Below are 18,035 nucleotides of genomic sequence, written 5' to 3'. Positions count from 1 at the left end.
TAAGAAAAGATAAAAGCTTTAGGATATGAGTGTTTAGGTTCAACTGTCACTTTTCTCTCAAAAGAGGAAACTATTAATTTTTTGATACTTAAGCTGAAAAATCTGAACGTAGTCACAAACTGTGATGACTTTGCCTTTGAGTACAAATCTTAGTGAAACCCATGAAGGGTGGTAAGTTTGTTTTTCCAATTTTATTGTTTTAGTCGTCTGCTTCTTTGCTGTTCCCAACAAACTAGTCTTGCTGCAAATGTTATTGCCATTATCCCAAAGTAGGGTTGACCTTTGAGCCTTCCCACTTTGTCTCTTTATTTGCATTTACTTCTCAGAATGTTTTCTTTAAGTTGACAGTTGACAGTTGTGCTTTGATGGTGACTGTTTCTTCCATATAATTTAGTAAGCTAGACTCCACTTTTGGAATACTCGGAGGAGATATACGGTGCTGGGAGAGCTGAGCTCTCTATTGGTACAGGATTCTTGTTCAATTTTGTCACTGGAGCAATAGTGAAACAAACAGAGGCAGAACACAAGACTAGCAGTCAGGCAGTGTTGGTGCACTTCGACTGTGTGGGAGAGGAGGTGTGTGCAGTGGGGGCCAGATTCTTGTCTGCTGGTGTAAGACCATGCCTCTAGTGGGTGAACACACTGGAGGTGCAGTGTGGGTGCTGTGCTGAAAGAGGTTAGCTCCTGTGAGTTCTGCCCCCTCTTAGCACTCTGGAGAACTGACTGCCTCTTGGCACATGCCTCTAGCTGTGGAGACTCCTCAGGGTTGGAGCACTTTTCAGAGCACTGTTTTTGTGTTTTGTTTTGTCCTTTTTGTTTTTCTTTATTTTTTCTGTCAGTATTGCCTTGGTCATGTTTGGTTCCACTTTAACCGGGTCTTTTTAGTCATGAGGTGATCCTGTGTATGAGCTGAGTCCTTGGGTAGGCAGTGGTGTGACAGCGTGGGGGAAATGGGACATTGCAGCATGTCATGTGGTACACAGGTAGGGCTGCTTTTAACATCTTTGATTCTTGCTGTTAGTAAAACAAAAAGGGACTGATGTAAGCTGCTAATCAGGGATATTGTGACAAGATTCATTCTCTGACAGCAGTCAAGGTGAGCAAATCTCTAACTATTTTACTGCATACCTCTGGCCACTTGCCGCTTGTCTGTGGCAGGTCAGGAGTATTTCGTGCTTGCCTGCATCAGCTGCCATGGAGAGATTTGAGAGGATGAAAATGAATGTCTGTTCTACATCCGGACAGCAGGGAAGCATCTTATCATTAAGTCTGTTTCCATCCGCTGAACTCTTGACTTAATTAGTTGCTTCATATGGAGGAAATTTTTCTCCTGACTTTGGTTAGCTAGTGGCACCAAGGGAGAGTGCCTGCAGAACTGGAGCTTTTGTGGTTTTCTTTTTAAAATGTTGCCACCGAAACCAGCATTTCAAAGCTGCTTGCCAGTGTGCACCCTGCACAAATGAAATCAAACACATCTCTTTTTCCAGAGTGGTCTGTCGCCTTTCTTCTTTCTGTGGCAGTAGAGGCTGGCCTCCTCTTTAAATGCAGCTACTTCTCTATAGGTAGGAATTCAAACACCTAAGCAGCAGTGAGATGACCGAACTTGTAAGGTTTCTTTTCCAGCAGAGGGATTTGGGGCTATTATATATTATTTCATGGAATCATAGAATATGCTGAGTTTGGGAGGGACCCATCAAGATCATTGAGTCCAACTCCTGGCCCTGCACAGGACACCCTAAGAGTTACACCAGGTGCCTAAGAGCATTCATTGTCCAAACACTTCTTGAACTCAGACAGGCTTGGTGCTGTGACCACTTCCCTAGGGAGCCTGTTCCAGTGCCCAACCACCCCTCTTGGTGAAAAACTTCTTCCTGATATCCAACCTAAATCTCCCCTAACTCAGCTTCATGCCATTTCCTCAAGTCCTGTCACTCCCGAGAGTGAAGAGATTGATACTTGCCCCTATGCTTCCCCTCATGGGGTTGGTGACCTCGTGAGGTCTCCCTCAGTCTTCTCCAGGCTGAACAGATCGAGTGACCTCAGCTGCTCCTCATAAGCTTCCCTTCCAGACCCTTCACCATCCTCGCTGCCCTCCTTTGGATGCTCTCTTACAGCTTGGTGTCTTCTTTATATTGTGGTGCCCAAAACTGCACACAGGACTCAAGGTGAGGCCACACCAGTGCAGAGCAGAGCACAGCAGGACAATCACCTCCTTTCACTGGCTTTGACTGTGGGTTAGAGTAGCTTCACTCAGTCTCACAGTGAAGTGGAAATTGCTGTAAATGCAGTAGTGTTTGTGAATGGCAAATGTTTCAGTCTGTAATTTGCTTTTCCAATTATTTCACCTGGTGTAAAACTTAGCTTGATTTACTTCTCAACCATTGTGGTGATGGTCTGCTTTTTCTCTTGTAGTGGGAGGTTCCCTGGGAGATGGTAGGAAATGGCAAGTTGCAGGAAACACTACTGCAGTAAAGTTTGTTTTCCCTGTTGATTCCCTGACTGGTATCGGAGGCAATGAAAACTGAACACGGAATTGAAAACAAAACGAAAGCCCTCTGGTAACCATCTGTCAGTTGTTACATAGCATGTGGTGGCAGGATGAAACTTGTGCCCAGTCTGGTCTCTGATCTCCCCACAGCAGCTAGTTCCAGTTGCTTTTGCCAGGGAAGTTGACTGCTCTCTGTCCTTTTGGAGTAGCTTTCTCCATGGGAGGGGTTCCTTCCTGAGGCTGAGCTGCTTCCTGTCATGTTAAGGATAGATGTATTTATCTTGATTAGTTTCTTTGAGCTGTGCTCTCCTATACTGATATCTGTTGTGCCCAGTTTAATGACCAGTTGTAATGTTTTTTACTGTTGTGGAATTGTTTTTCAGCAGTAGCAAGAGAACAGCTTTGTCTTTTTTCAGGTCTTCCCTGAGCCTATCTTTATCCCGGCGTACTGGTTTGGAGAACACAAGGCTGCAGCCGCCAGCCCCGGCCCCACACGCATGAATTCATCAGGTTGATCTTTGCACCCCTGCTCCTCGGGAGGGTCGGATGGCAGCTGCAGCTCCTGTCAAGCATGATACCGGGCAGGGAGCTTTGAGGAGGAGAGTTACAAAAGGCTCAGTTTAAATCATCTTTGTAAGGGCACATCAGAGGCTCTGTCACCCAGGCCCCACCGCTTGTCTTCTGCTGCTATGGTTGTAATGACATTAGCATTTCAAAAAGGGGATTACCACAACCCCCAGGTTCTGAGGGGAGGGTATTTTGGCTTGAAAAGCTGCTTTCTGGTTATCTCTGCCTATTTTTCCCCCTGCAGTGGATCCTGAAGGGTTGGTGAAGGTATCCACACCATGATAAAAGGGGATTGTTGTTGTCGAGAGGAAACTGGTTGTTTATTGGCCTTAATGTGGGCTGGCAGATATGAAGTTGTCGCTGATAGCATTCTTTCTTGCTGATTGGAAGTGACTGCCTGAGAATTTCCTGATGGAAAAGTTAAAGGGTCTGTGTTGGGATCACAGCTGTATGCTAGAGAAGTATCCTGAAGTCATGTTTACAGGAAGGAGGTATGGTTGTTATACTAGTTTGTCTAGTGTATTTCAGTCAAGGGAAATGGGGAGCACATGCATCCTATTCATCATCTGCCTTCTACACCTCTTGTGGTGGCAAAAAACCTGTTCTGTGCCCAGGCACAGAATTTTAGGGTGGTTCCTTGGGAAAAGTGATTGTATTCTTACAAGGTTTTGTTTAGCAACAAAAATTCTGTAGTGAAACTTAACTCCTGACTCTTGCAACTCTGTTTTATTACCCTTACCTCTGATTACAATTCAGTTGATCATTTTTCATTAAGTTTACTTTCCCTTTCTGATGCTACTTGGGCTGGAAACTTGTGTTAAGGCTTTAGATATGCTGGGCTCTAGTGGAAAATTCGTATGTTTGCTATCTCCTCTCCACTTCCATTAGATATAGAAATGACAGGTCAGGCCAGGCAGATTGGTTGTCTGGTCCCTGGGGCAAGAGAACAAAGGGATTTGTCTTGTTTGCCTACGAGTGAGAGGCAAGAGTATTTTGTGCTACCTCTCCGACCATGTATATGGGCCATAAAATTATTAGCTGATCCATGGTGTCCATAACAGGAGCCCCTTGACTTGAGTGAGTACAGTTAGAGGGTGTGCAGCAGAAAACGCTGGTGGTTGCCTGGAGCCGTGTACTGCTAGTGCTGTGTGTATTGTAGTATTGAAGAGGAAGGGAAAGGTGTGTTTTGAGGAGACGTTACTATATGTGTAGGTTGGACTGTTCACAGGCCTTAATCTTTGTGTCTGCCCATCAGGATTTCTCTTGCATGCTCACACAGGGCATAGCTCCCCAAGTGGTTCTGCAAAGCAGTGCTGATGGAGTCATAGATGTCCCTTGCTCTGGGTGCTGCTGGGAGCTGGGTTTTTTCCCATGATTCACAACTCTTGCACGGGGACAAACAGGCAGAGCCTGGCTGGAAGAACTGCTATAGTTGCAGCCTGAGCCATAGATAATCTGTCCCACTGGGCATCAGGGAGGAGCAAAAGTAGCTTCTTCTGTAAACACAGTACAGGGTATTTGGCATGCTGAGAAAGGGAAGCATTTAACTTCACTGTGTTAATACACAACTCTTTCCAGGAATGTTGTGGCTGCTGACAAGGTGTGTATGTGCTTATTCAGTATATTTCTAACTCTACCAGTATCCAGGCCTGTTCTAATCTGCTTATTTCTGTAGAGCACACATCTGTCTATAAAGTACAACAAGGATGGAATGTCTTAAACATTAGATGTTCAATTGAACCTGCATTGAGTGAAGGTGGAATATCTGGGTGCCCTGTGCTGAACAGAAAGCACAGAGTGACAGAGCCTCAAGTCTCTGCGGTCACTCTGTCTTGTCCTCTCCTTTTTTCTGTCTCTGCAAATGCATCAGCAGACACAGCTATGCAAATCTGCCAGCTGTCTCCTTAGGAAGTTAGTCACCAAGTTGCTGTGCAACCAGCTCTAGTTGCACAGGCTTTTGAATTTGCAGTTAAACTTAGCTACTGTGCATCTGTGTGTGGCTGGTTTTGGGATGTGTGAGTTTCTGCATCTTCTTTTCAAAACACTTGTAGTGATGATAGAAATGAAATATTCAGTATTATGATAGAAGCAGGCTGGAGAAAAAGTAAAACTGTAAATCTGAATGCTGTGAACTAAAAATCTAAGAACTAAAAATGCAGGAAACAACAAACAGCCTGATTTTTGAGGGGCTGATCAAGTTTTATATTTACTGTGGGAGGAACCCTCTTTCATTCTTTCCAGTTTCAGGGGAATTACTGTTTTAAGGCTTGCAAGAGAAAGATAAGGACAGCAAAAAGCAGAATGAATAAGTGCTGGTTGTAATATTTAGTGGGTTAAGAGCATTTATAATTATTATGGAGTAAGAGGAGGGGAAAAAGCTTGAAGGAGAAAGTAGTTTTATTTCCCTTGGTCCCTGTTTGGATTAATGAATTTAATTACTTGGAAATAGCTAGTAGCAAACTTGTGGCTTTTTTTCAAATGTACTTTTAACAAGACTGCAAATTTTAAAAGAAGAGGCAATTCAGTAAAAATAATTGGAGACATAAGACCTTAACTGCTATATCCCTTATTGCAAGTGCCTTGTGTCAGTAGATGTTGAGAACTGAATTAATATGCCTCTGATGTATTGAGAGGGGAGAAACCAGGGCAATAAGATGCAATTCTAAATGCAAGGAAGCAAGTGAGATACTGACTTTCAAAGAGATCCTTTTAATAAAGTTGTTCTTTCTTTTGTTCCTGTCAGCATAAAATAGATACAAATATGGAAAGGAAATAGCTGCCCAGAATAATGGGATTCTGTATAACAAGCGGCAAGAGTGCATGAGGTGGGAGAAAGGAGATGGGGCAGAATGCCAGAAAAGGATCTTTCTACAATAAAGTTTGTGTCAGAAATTCCTCACTTCTAGATGGTATAGTTTAGATTCCACTAAATTGTTAGTTCTTTTGTCAGCTTGAACGGGTCCTTATAAAGTGATATAGCAGCTAAGCAAGTAAATAGTGAAGAAAAATAGCATTGTATCTTTAAATTAGGAAGATATCTGGTGGGATGGCTCTGATGTCGGGTGCATTTACCATCAAATGAAATTTTCCAAAGTGCTTGTGTTCCACTGGTAATCAGTTGGGAGAGTATGTCTCAAGTCATGCAAACACTGCTGAAAATTTTGCCTAATGTGTTTATAATTTGAAAGAGGGATTTAGTATTCTGCTGCTTAAATTTATAGGCATTACATTAGTGAAGGAGAGCTGCAAACTTCCTATGAAAACTAAGTAGCATGAGATAACTGAATAACAGAGCAACTGAGTAACATCTGGAAATCCATGAAGAGACACTGAAGATGGTTTTTTCAAAAGGTTACTTGACTGTAAGCAGATTGAGGGAACATTTGAAAGAAGACTCAAATCCATTCAGTTAAGCAAATTGCAGTGGTGGCAGCCCATTCTGAGTTGTTTCAGGAAGGCAAGGTAATACCATATGCCTTTTCTTCTTTGTGGGTACATACCCCCAGACAAGAGTAACTGTCAGTACTAAAAGTCTACCAGGAGTACAAGAGAGCTTCATATTACCAGTTTGTCCAACTCTGTGACAAGAAAAAACATGTTGCCAGACCTGGCTAGGCCCTGAATACTGATAGGAGGAAGCTTAATTCTCTACCTGCAGTTCTGCTTGGAAAGATGCTTCTATGTTCCCGTTTTCCCAGTAGCAACAGGCTCTTCTATTGTCTTCAGCATTATTATGAGCCCCAGTGTGAGTGCTCCCCAGGGCATGACTTATTAGAAAATAGTATGCTGAATAAAGCAGTTTTATGTAGCAATGGTGAGACACTTTCTTGTGGTTTTCTAAGCAATCCTTTTTGTCAAGTCATCAAGAGTAGTGTTTGAAAGCAACATGCCGTGTTTGGTTAGTCTCATCAGGTGATCAGCCATGGAACAAGCATGGCCCCTGACTGGATCCGATACAGATGCCATAGGACAGAAGTAGCTGTTCGTTCTTGACTGAGGAGCACCTCTTTTAAATCCATCCTTCCTGTTCCTGTGGGCCACTGCAGCCCTGGAGATCTCCTTGACTGCAGTATAGCTCTGACTGTGCAGGTATTTTGCACTTCTAGACAGGAACTCACTACAGTCTAGTAGACGTGATTCTTCAAGAGGATTTCCATGTTATGTTCCTGTTCCCATGAACCTTGGTTTTGACCATTTTTACTGAGGAGAGCAAGTCACTTAATATGTCCAAATTTTGTACGTGCAGCCACATGATCTTGTATCAGAATGGAGCATTATGGGAAAACTACTTTTCTGGGAGCTTTTTGTGGAGTCTAGACTGGAAATCTGTTGCCAGTAAATGTGCTAGACTGGGACTAGATGTTTCCAAGCAGTGGTCTTCAGAACACATAATAATGGTCCATGTTGTTCTGCCTGCCACATGATGACAGCTTCTTACTTTGAAACTGCTTTAATTGTGTTAAAATAAAGCTTTGAATGTCTTTTTGCTTTTCAGTGCAAGCAGTTTCTGTAATTGGCAGAGGTATGTACCTCTGAACAAGAAGGTATATATTCACAAACTGCTTCTGTTACAGAGGAGTGCTCTTGTTGGAGTGTGTTCTACACACTGCAGTAACTTTCATTACTGATAAGGGGTTTAAAAAGAGCAGGAGGAGAGAACTCCAAAAAGCTCAGCTGTTAAGAGGGAAACACTGGTACAGTTGGTAGCTGACTCTTCCCTGTGGAGTTACTGCAGAAAGGAATCTAGGCCCGGCAGTATGGTTGTTGCAGGGTAGTGTGGGATCAGTGTCCTTCCAGAGCAGCAGCAAAGGTATTGTGATTTGGTTTCTGTTTACCCTGTGAGCTAAAGAGTAAATGTCAGCTGTCTGGTTGTCTCTTCTATCCTGAGAATAAGAGTGACAGTGCCAGCTTTGATGTGCAATAACTAGGTTGCTGTGATTTGCATTCATGGTTTTAAGTTCTGATGCTTGTGGGGGCAGGGCTATGAAAGTAGAGCATGGCATTTAATATAAGCAGACACTTCCACCCTCCTTATTAATAAAGACATACCAACTGGAAAGAAAAAGGGGGGGAAAAAGTCCAGTGTCATAATCTGAGTGACTTATCCCAGTGCTTGAGAGGCTCATGCCCCCTTTGTCCTCGGGCAAGATCTGAAGAAAAAGAGAATGGAGAAGAACAGTGGGTCTATCTTTTGAGGAAAACTCTAGTTTTCCATACATTGAAATCTGTTTCTATTTCTAGGGAAATCACTTTTACTTCTGGTGAGAGTTGACACAGTATAATGGTGTTTAACCACAAAATGGCCATTGCACAATTGCAGCATCAGGTTAAGGACTAAAAACCAATTTTGAGGTTTGTTGCTGGGTGACTATGAGAGAAGAAAATCTATATCTTGACAGTGCTAGGTCTTGATCATGTGTTTTAGAAATAGTAACTTTGAAAAGCCTAGGTCCTTGGTGAAAAGATCTAATCCAAAGGTTTTGGAAAAGAGCTTTTCCTACTTTGATACTAGCATATCTCTTGTGAGATTTTAGAAGGCTCTTGTGTGCATGCACAGGAGGAATGTGGTGTTAGCTGGAGGACATGTTGTCAAACTCCAGTTGAGTGCTCTGACCAGTAAGCAGTGATTTGGGAGGAGAGACCCTTGTATGTTTAGATTGTGTTGTTAAGTATTTCATTAATACCCTAATGAAAGATACAGATTATTATGAGGAAGTCCAGTTGGGAAGCAGGAACTTTTAGCACTTCTCCCTTCTTTCCCAAACTTGAGTTACTTTCCACAGAAGCTGAGCTGTCTCCTAGGAGCATTGTCCTCTGCTCTCCATGTCAGCTGCCAGAATATAGCTGTTCTTGTGAGTAGCATCCTCATGCTAAGTGTGGCTAAAGTAGCCTTTTCTAAAAAGTGAATAGAAAAGACAGGGGATGGATGAGGGGCAGAATAAAGGGTGGTTCTGCAGGCTGTCTGACATGATCGGCTCTGTGAAATGGAACGCAACAGCCTTTGGACAGCCTGACTGTAGTTATGTTGGCAAGAGGAAGAAAGTTCTGACAGTGTCTGTGTGATATATCTGGTAAGAAATAGTAACTCCTGTGTGCTGAGCAAATTGTATGGGGGCGGAGGAGATGGGAAGAAAGGAAAATTACCAGAAGTTTCTAAGAAGGGGTTGTGGCATTTTTTACTGCCTTTTGTCCTAGTAGCTCCCTGCTGCCTGCTGAATGTGGTTCTGCAGTGCCTGTTGCGTTACTACTAATACAGTGGGTTTTCTGTTATTTCCTTCCCCTGAAAGACTTCAAATATCATTTTCCCCAATCATATGGAGGAGAGGGGGAAACAAATGAATAAAACCCAGGAAAGCTCTGGGTAAAGGAGCTCTCAGATTTCTGTTTACATTGTTCGCCTATAATGCTTATTCTCTCTGATTAAATGCATGTGCTATTCTCTGTAATTTTCTGTATCAGTATGAAAAACAAATCCATTACAAAACAGTAACTGATAAGTTTAGTAATTGGACTCCTGTTTTTTTTCTGGAACTGTATTTTACAGTCTGGATGTTAATTTATCAGCATCAAAATAACTTCCCTCCAAGCTGTTTTTTTCCCATTAGTTCTCAGGCATAAGATTTTGTTCTCAAGGAGTCTGCATACACAGTTGGGAGAGTTCCCAAGTGTGTCTCTCTCTGGGGGGCAGCATTTTTGCTATTTTTAGCATGATTTCTTTGAGTCTTCCATTTCCTTTTTGTGAGAAACTTTACAAACTGGAAAGAGATTGAACCATACAGTAAACTGTACACTAATTCATCAACTGATAAACTTCATCTGGCCATAATAACACTTGGTGGTTTATTGCCTCTCTACTGAATTATAATCCAGAAGGTGTGATGGGAGAAATTTGAACATGTGCTGCAGGGAGAAAGAAAAACTGCATTAACTGGTGAATGTTTAAATGAGGAGGAGAGATTTCTTAGTTCAGAGAATTCATGGAATGTAGAAAGGCCCTGAATTTCGTAGGGCACATGGATGTAGGGCTAGATGATGATCTGGGAATGGCAGTAGGGTTGTTGAATTAATTAGCATGGGAAGTGTTCAGATGTAGGCAGATGTAGGTGACTGAGAGTGGTCTGAAGTCAGTGGCCTCACATCTGGCCTACCCTTCAGCTGCCTTTTTGGAAGGGTGCAGAGCTCCTGAAGGGCCTGTGCCATATCTTCCAGCTTTGTGTGGGTGTCTGGTGCCTCAGAACTAACTGAGCCTGAATTGAACCCTCTGTCTGGGGAGTCTCATGCAGAAGAGGCTTTCTTCAGCTCCCTGAAAATGTGACTTGGGAACATGCATGAGGTCAGCTGTTAGGATGTGGGCTGCCCCATGTGTTGAGGGATCTTGCGTTTTTCTTGAAAGTGTCCAACAATCTGCTTGTGAGCTGCCTCCTCACAGATATGGGGCTTGCTGAGTCAGTGGGCAGGGCCTGTATCTGCCTCGTGTCAGGACTGATTGGCAGAAGCCAAGTGAAGACCAGGAAGGTGTGTGTAAGGCATGTTTAGCAACTGGGTCTGTAGAACAAGGGAGCATAACCTCTGCCTTCTCCCGTTTTAAGCTTTTGTCATATAAGTACTCTTAGGAGGGACAAAAACAGGTCCAGAGTTTTGGGGTTTTTTTGATTGCTTTGTTTTTTGGTTGGTTGCTGTTTTTTTTTTTTCCCTAGGTTGAGGGAGTATTAGATGGGAGCACTGATATTGGGGAAGAGTTGAGATTTCGATGCTTGCTTCCTACCATTCTGCCATTGTGTGTTCATGTGATGACATGGGAGGCAGATCTGAGTCCAGCTGTAATGTGAGTCTGAGTGCTCACCAGGGTGGTGGTCTCAGCATTCCTCTGAGCTCTGGCCCCAGCTCTGAGGAAGCTGGGAACACTCAGAAATTTTCCCCTTTTGTGCTTCCTGTGGCATTCAGGCATGCTGCGACAGCTTCCTCTACTGCATTCTTCCCTGGGGAGCATCTAAAATACTCTTTTTTTTTTTTTTTTTCTGTATAAGGAACTTGAAACTGCTTTGTTCTTGCATGATTTGGGAAAGATTGTGTTGTTGTTTTTAACTGACAGGCTATAACTTCTCCTACTATCTTGGTCACTCTTGCTTACTGTTTCCCTTCCAAAGCCTGAGTCAGGTGGTGGTTGTGAAATCTGCCTGCTAGATCAGTGTCTATACATATATATTCTGTGTTGACCAGGGTAGTGGAAGGGATTTTGTTCTCTGAATCATGAACCTATAAATAAATAAATCCTTTAAATAGTTACTTGGGGTTTTTTTGAATAATCTGGCCTTCCCACCTCATCCTCTTTTTCAGAATATCACAGGATTGAGCTATTATAATGACATTTTATAATGTAAAATCAGCATTTCATTCTCGTAAGCCTCTCTGAAGATAACATGGTTCTGCAGATCTTGAAACCAAATTTAAAATGTTGTCCTGCTGGATTGACAATTTAGACAAAAAGGCGCAAGCAGTGATGTAGTGGATATATCTACTACATTTTTACTTAAATGTTGCTGAAATGTACAAAATGTACAAAAGCTGTCCTTGTAGATAAATGTTTAAAAAGTCTCCAAAAACCTATAACCTGAAACACCCACCCCAAACAAAACCAAAACAACCCCCCAAGCCTCAGCTAACCACACTATCTCTGATGGAGCTAGGGAGTTGAAATTATTGTCTGACGCAAGAGAATGCTGGAGCTGAGCAGGAATTGTCTCATACACATTTGATGGAGGATGGCTGTGAGGAGGAACAGTAGGACTTTAGAAAGGAGGGGAAAAAAACTGTAAGAAGCTCAGGAGGAACTTGAAAGTAAATGCTGGCCGGAAGGTGCAGAGGAGAACAAGCAAAACGGTTTCATGTTGTTGTTTTGGATCTTGTGGTATTCAAGGAAACAGGGTTTCGTAACAGCATCTGCCAATCAACTGAAAGGTCTGGAAGAACCTGGGCTGCAACAGTCTCTTCTTTTCAATAAGGCCCTGTCCTAGCCCCCAAGGTCTGGCTGGCTGGAAATGATAATAGTATCAATCAGGCTTGGTCTGTCAGAGACAGGAATGATCCAGGTAAAGTGCAGTCACTGAGGTGTGATTCTTGGTACTTTCTGTAACCAAAACTCAATCTAGCATTTTTGCACTGTTGTTATCCTGTTAAATTACATTGCCCTGAGAAATACTCATGCTGGTTTAGCAAGAACTACTCTGACATGACTGGTGATGCTGTGTAGATAATATGTAGCTGAAGGAAGCCACTTGAGAATGTGCCTCAGAACAATAAATGAAACTTAATGAAATGTCACAAATAATATAAAAAAACCCCAGTTGGCATACAAGAAGCAGAAGTGGAGAAGAAAACAGACAGTAGCACTGCAAGATGGTAATGCAGCATATGGATCTTCAGCCATGTGATAGTCCTATTTATGACAGTATAGGTTGAAGTAAATTCCTGGCCAGAGAGACCTGTGTGGAAGAACTGCTGAACTGTGAAATCCTGCCTTCTGGGTTGGCTTTCTTGGTATAGAAAAGGAAGACATGAATAGTAAAGCAGTCAAATTAATCTGTAAGTCTTTGTTATTGAAAATAATTACATGGCTGACAAGAACCTTTAAATCATCACATCGAGTGCTCCAAACTAACTGAAACCATATATTCACAAGGGCAGACAAGAAACCCCTCTGAAGGGGCAAGTTGAGGCAGGGAGGCAAAACTTCAGCTTAGTTATCGGTGGTGTGTTTCTCTAGGCCTAGGTCCCTTCTGCCTAGGCCTTAGTTCCAGTCATTAAGCTGCATCTCCCACCTGAAAATGTCAGCCTCTGGTGTAAGGATCCATAATCTCAAAGTGATGTGTTTTGGCTGGCTCTGTGGCAGTAGGTAGAAGCTGAAGTTGTGTGCCTCCAAGGCTCTTGAGCCTCTGTCAGGCCAGCTGTGCTTCAAAAACACCAGGAAAGGAGAAAAACTGATTGAAAGCAGCTCTGAGGAGAGGAGAGACTTTGGGTGTTTGGTTGATGAGAAGCTCAACATGACCTGACAGTGCACACTTGAGCCCAGAAAGCCAACTCTAAGCTTCATTAAAAGCAGCGTGGCAAGCAGGTTGGGGGAGGTGATTCTGCCCTTCTGCTCCACTCTTCTGAAACTCCACTTGGAGTACTACGTGCAGCTCTATGGCCCCCAACATGAGAAAGACATGGACCTACCTGTTAGAGCAGGTCCAGAGCAGACCATGAATATGCTTGGAGGACTGGAGCACCTCTCCTGTGAAGACAGGCTGAGAGAGCTCGAGTTGTTCAGCCTGGAGAAAAGGCTGTGAGGAGACCTCATTGCAGCCTTCCAGTACCTAAAGGGGGCTACAGGAGAGCTAGAGAAGGACTTTTTACAAGGGGATGCAGTGATAGCACAAGGGGGAATGGCTTTAAACTGAAAGAGAGTAGATTTAGATTAGATATTAGGAAGGAATCCTTTACTGTGAGGCACTGGAACAGGTTGCCCAGAGAAGTTGTGGATGCCCCATCCCTGGATGTGTTCAAGGCCAGATTGGATAGAGCTCTGGGCTGGTCTAGTGGAAGGTGTCCCTGCCCATGGCAGGACGGTTGGAACTAGATGATCTCTAAAGTCCCTTCTAACCCAAACCATTCTATGACTCTATGAAAAGTGACCCTATAATAAAGCATTACGAGGATATTTTTTTTTCCCCGGAATCGCAGAATAGTTAGGGTTGGAAGGGACCTCTGGAGATCACATTGTCCAAGTCCCCTGCCAAGGAAGAGTTGCCTAGTGCAGGTTACACAGGAACATGCCCAGGTGGGTTTTGAATGTCTCCAGAGAGAGAGACTCCTTGACCTCCCTGGGCAGCCTGTTCCAGTGCTCTGCCACCCTCAATGTAAAGAAGTTCTTCCTCATGTTGAGGTGAAACTTTTTATGTTTCCGTTTAGGGCCATTACTCTGTGCCCTGTTGCTGGGCACCACTGAAGACAGTCTGGCACCATCCTCTTGGCACCCTCTTGGCCTTTGAGATTTTGTATGTATTGATGAGATCTCCTCTCAGTCTTGAAGAGTAGACAAAACAGGCCTAGCTCCTGCAGTCTCCTCTTAAGAGAGATGCTCCAGTCCCCTGGTCATCTCTGTGGCTTTAACTTGGCATTTTAATAGTTCCAGAACAAAGAACTTGTCTAGGTACCAGGGAGTATAAATAAGATGCAAAGAATATGCACGGTCTTGTATTTCTTGTTGCTTAAAAGCAGAGAAGTGCAGAGAAACAAGACAGAAGTTTAACAGTCCTTGAAGAGATCTGTTTCCTGAAGATTTTGTTTGGAAAAATCTTTACACTGGGGGGTTTTGGGTTGTATGTTTTATAACTTCTTTTTATGTCAAATGGAAGGAGTGGTATTTCATCTTTTCTTATGTTTTTGTCAGGCATTGAGGGCTACAGATGGGTTCTATATTGGCAGTTGCTATCCCTGAGGTTTTGTTTGTTTGTTTTTGTTTGTTTGTTTTTATTGTTATTACATGTTTTAATAAGCTGGATTTCTTTTTACTATGTGCTTTTTCAAGCTGGATATTTTGACATGCTTGTAGTTTGATTCCAGTGGCTATAGTGAAAGTGTCAAAGGACAAGCAGTATTTCGAAGGGCAAGAACTTCTTTAATACATCTTCTCTGAACACTTTTCTTGCCAGCTATGGAAAGAGCTTGTTTTTTGAACAGTTACCCAATCCTGGCTTTTTTTTTTTTTTTCAGTTCAGCTATGTTTACCCTATGGGTGTTTGGGATGAGGAGCTAGAAAGACAGAAAGGAAGAATTCATGTTTGCTGCTAGGTATGCTTTTGACAATTTGCTGTGTCATGTCCATTGATTTGCTTAGAGCTGTTGGTAGGAACTGGGAAAATGGAGATACAAAACCAAACTCTTTGAAGTACATCTGTATAGCAGTACAGTCTTCTAAATGAAGGTGGCTGAAAATCTGATTTCTTCTATTCACTGCGTTTATGCATAATACTAAGTTGCCATTTACTTTCTGTGTGCCATTTGATCCCCAGAAGACTGAGTGGGTGGAATGTGTGGGACTTTGCCTGTTCTGCCAGAGCTGATGGTGTCTTCTGTGACTGATAAATCAAAGTAGCAGGAGCATCCCACCAGACCTTGATGCCTCTTGCTAGTCATGCTCTACTCACAAAGCAAGCTTACTGATAGCTTCACTGGGTTTCCTCCCTTCTTGCCAAAAAACACTCTCTAGTTACTTGTATTGCTAGTAAATAGAGAAGACCACTTACTGAGTAGGTGTTAAGTTTCAGTGCAGGTTATGAGGGTCTGACACGACTTTTCCTACTACTGCCTTGCTAGCTCCTAAATTGCCCAACACTCTTAAAAGTGTTAGACAATTTAGAAAGGTGTATCATAGCTAGCTCTTCTCAGTAGAAGAAACTTCTTACTTTTCTTTGAAAAGTAGTTCTTCAGCTTCACTCTGTGTGTCTTAGAGCTCTTGAGTTACTAGAGTCTGGATTGAGTCTGTATCAGCTAATTGGTTCAAGCAAGTGTAGCTCAGAATGATTGAACTTGCATAAGTGGGAGTCTGTAAGACTTTGAGGTCTCTGGAAAAGCCAAGTTTGTCATGTGGAGTACTTCTGTCACTATATAGAATAGGATGACTTGAAGAGTGATCAAGTGGTTTGTTTTGGTTTTTTCTTTTTTTTTCCTGCTGGACTCTGCAGAGAAGTTGTTTGTGGTGCTGATCTCCTCTAAAGCCAGTAAAAAAGATGACAATACTTTCAGCTAACCTACCACATCTAGAGTGAAAATACGAAGTGTGCTTAAGAGAGAGGCTTTCCAACGAGACAGGGCTAATAAGTCTTTACAGTTCTGCCCAGCCAGTGGTAAATTAACTGAGTGCTTGTTCTGACAAGTCCCATGACACAGATGAGTCATTCTTAAAGGATAAAAAAATCTGCCCAGATATTAGATTCTGTTGGGTTCAATGGTCCTGACCAGTGCCAAAATCCAGAGGATATATAGCATGGCAGGATAAAAAAGTATTCTCCTGTTTGTTGGCGTATCAGTTTGAGGTTTCGGGATCACTGTCCTCACCAACCTTTCCCTAGCAAAGCTGTCAGTAGACTTACCTCAGAGGGAAGCTTAAAGTAACCCAGGGCTCTGAGCTTCCCAGTTCAGTTTCCACACAGATGAAAGTGGAACAGCATTTAGCGCACAGTGATCTCCTGTGTGCGTGCCATTACTAGATCAGCCTTGGCCAAACTTCCAAATTAGTACTTTTTGGATAGGCTGAGTCAGAGGCAACAGCTGCTGCTACTGAAAGGATGAAAAATGAATCAGCTGCAAAAGGCTCATTAGTGAATGAAGGGGGCCTACCAGGTCAGAGCTTTAAAGTGACTTGCCTAGTGTATCTAAACTCAAAAATTCTTACTTCAGAGATTCCCATGTCCCTTTGGAATTTAGGACTGCCTCTTGAGCAGATTCATGACTGTGCAATGATCTGTGTCAAGTCTCAGAATAAACCATAGCAGAACTGGGGTTAGAAGGTGGGCATGGGCTGGCCTCTTGGGTAAGGGGAAGCCTATTGTTGTTTGGTGATGTCTGCCTGAGTTCCACCTCACAGTGGAAGGGAAGCAATGTAGAACACTACTGCTGTTAGTGTTACCAGCCGGGTGATATGTGCCATCCAGAGCTTGACTGGCCATGATGGAGTCCACAACAGGGACATATTGTGGGAAACTGCCATAGCAAGAACTTCTAAGGCCTTATTGAAGAAAGAAACCTAATTGCTGTACTAGGCTGAAGTTTCAGGAGTGGAAGTGTTTTATAATCATATGGAAATCCACAAGAAAGTTAAGCCTCCTGAGGCACTGCTAAATTGAAGGCCTCCTGTCACTTTACTGGTAGAGATGAGTTTTACTCTTCTGTATCCTGAAGGTATGTCCTCACCTAACATCAGTAGAGGGGCTATATTTATTTCAGTCAGGCCTTAACAGACCAGTCAGTGCAGATCAGTCATCTCTGTGGTATCAAAACCTGGTGTCCAAAATCAGCATGAACATCATATTATGCTGAACAACATAGTTATGCTTTTTCCTATACTGTCTCATTGTTTTTGCTGAAGAGTCATGTTTTTCATGATACCAGAGGCCCACGTGTGTGTCAGACTTTTATCCTAAAAAAACACCCTTAGTGTATTACTGTATGCAAATTAAAAACCCACCTAGGAACAAAGAAACAGCAAGGTATATGTGCAGGTTACTCCTGGGACCAGTTTTTAATTTTGTAGGATTTTGGGAACAAGTGATCAGGACAAGATGACAAATCAAAGTTGTGTGATATAAGTAAGTTCCTGCACAGCTATCTGTTCCTTTTTTGTAAGACCATCAAATTATTTTTACAGTTCTTATTCTTTTTAAATATTCTCCTCCTTGTTGCAATATAAAGTAAGATTTAGAATTGAAAGAGCTGTCAGTGAGAGGAAGAGAGGCCCCAGTGATTGTTAGCTGCCTTTGCCCCATGTGGCAAACACTTTTGCACCCTTTATATTTTCTGATAATCAGAATTTCAAACAAAACCCCATATGCAGCTGTCTTAGAGAGACCCTCCTAATCCAACTTTTGAAGGGGGAGGAATCCACAAGGCTACTTACAACAGTGGGCTTTGGGTTTCAAAAGCAGAATCTGGGACCCTGCTCATTATACAAAGTGTTATTACAACACTTGCTTATTTCCTTCTTGGAACGTGTGGAAGTAATTACGGAGGAGTTGGAAGAAGGCACAGGGAGGCTGGAAGCGGCCTTGGAAAACAAAAGCAAATGAGATGTGGGCCACTTGGAAAGCTGTGCTGTGCCCATAGGTGAGAGCAGGTTTCTGTATCACATTGGCTTTTCTGGGGCCACTGTATTGCTGACTCAGGTGGAGCCCAGATGCAAATTATTTATGCTGTCCTGGCAATATGGGATGCTGTAAAGTAC

At 42.8% G+C, this 18,035-nt stretch overlaps 1 protein-coding gene and 1 long non-coding RNA gene across 7 annotated transcripts in view; one reads left to right on the top strand and one right to left on the bottom strand.

Moving 5' to 3' along the window:
• The window catches only part of SUSD6 (sushi domain containing 6), a 102,120-nt gene that overhangs the window by 60,786 nt on the left and 23,299 nt on the right, over positions 1 to 18,035 (top strand). Inside the window, exon 1 of one of the 5 annotated variants that reach the window (XM_064658315.1) lies at positions 16,728 to 16,996. The exons of the other annotated variants lie outside the window; for them this stretch is intronic. Coding sequence (XP_064514385.1) covers positions 16,969 to 16,996 — 28 coding nt within the window. The 5' untranslated portion in view covers positions 16,728 to 16,968. Of the gene's footprint in view, positions 1 to 16,727; positions 16,997 to 18,035 lie in introns of those variants that run through there. 5 annotated transcript variants of the gene reach the window in all.
• Positions 2,555 to 16,634, bottom strand: LOC135415876 (uncharacterized). Of its 2 annotated transcripts, XR_010431317.1 has the most exons (4): positions 16,491 to 16,634; positions 16,189 to 16,375; positions 12,874 to 12,999; positions 2,555 to 2,740 (listed from the first exon to the last, which is right to left on the bottom strand). It is a non-coding gene; the product is annotated as an uncharacterized LOC135415876 (long non-coding RNA). The 2 variants fall into 2 exon arrangements; XR_010431316.1 differs by lacking the exon at positions 2,555 to 2,740 and having other exon boundaries at positions 12,242 to 12,999.

The sequence above is a fragment of the Pseudopipra pipra genome, chromosome 6 (assembly GCF_036250125.1).
Source record: "Pseudopipra pipra isolate bDixPip1 chromosome 6, bDixPip1.hap1, whole genome shotgun sequence".
Lineage (NCBI taxonomy): Eukaryota > Metazoa > Chordata > Aves > Passeriformes > Pipridae > Pseudopipra > Pseudopipra pipra.
Note: the sequence above shows the minus strand (reverse complement) of the source record. Positions and strands in the feature narration are given on the sequence as shown.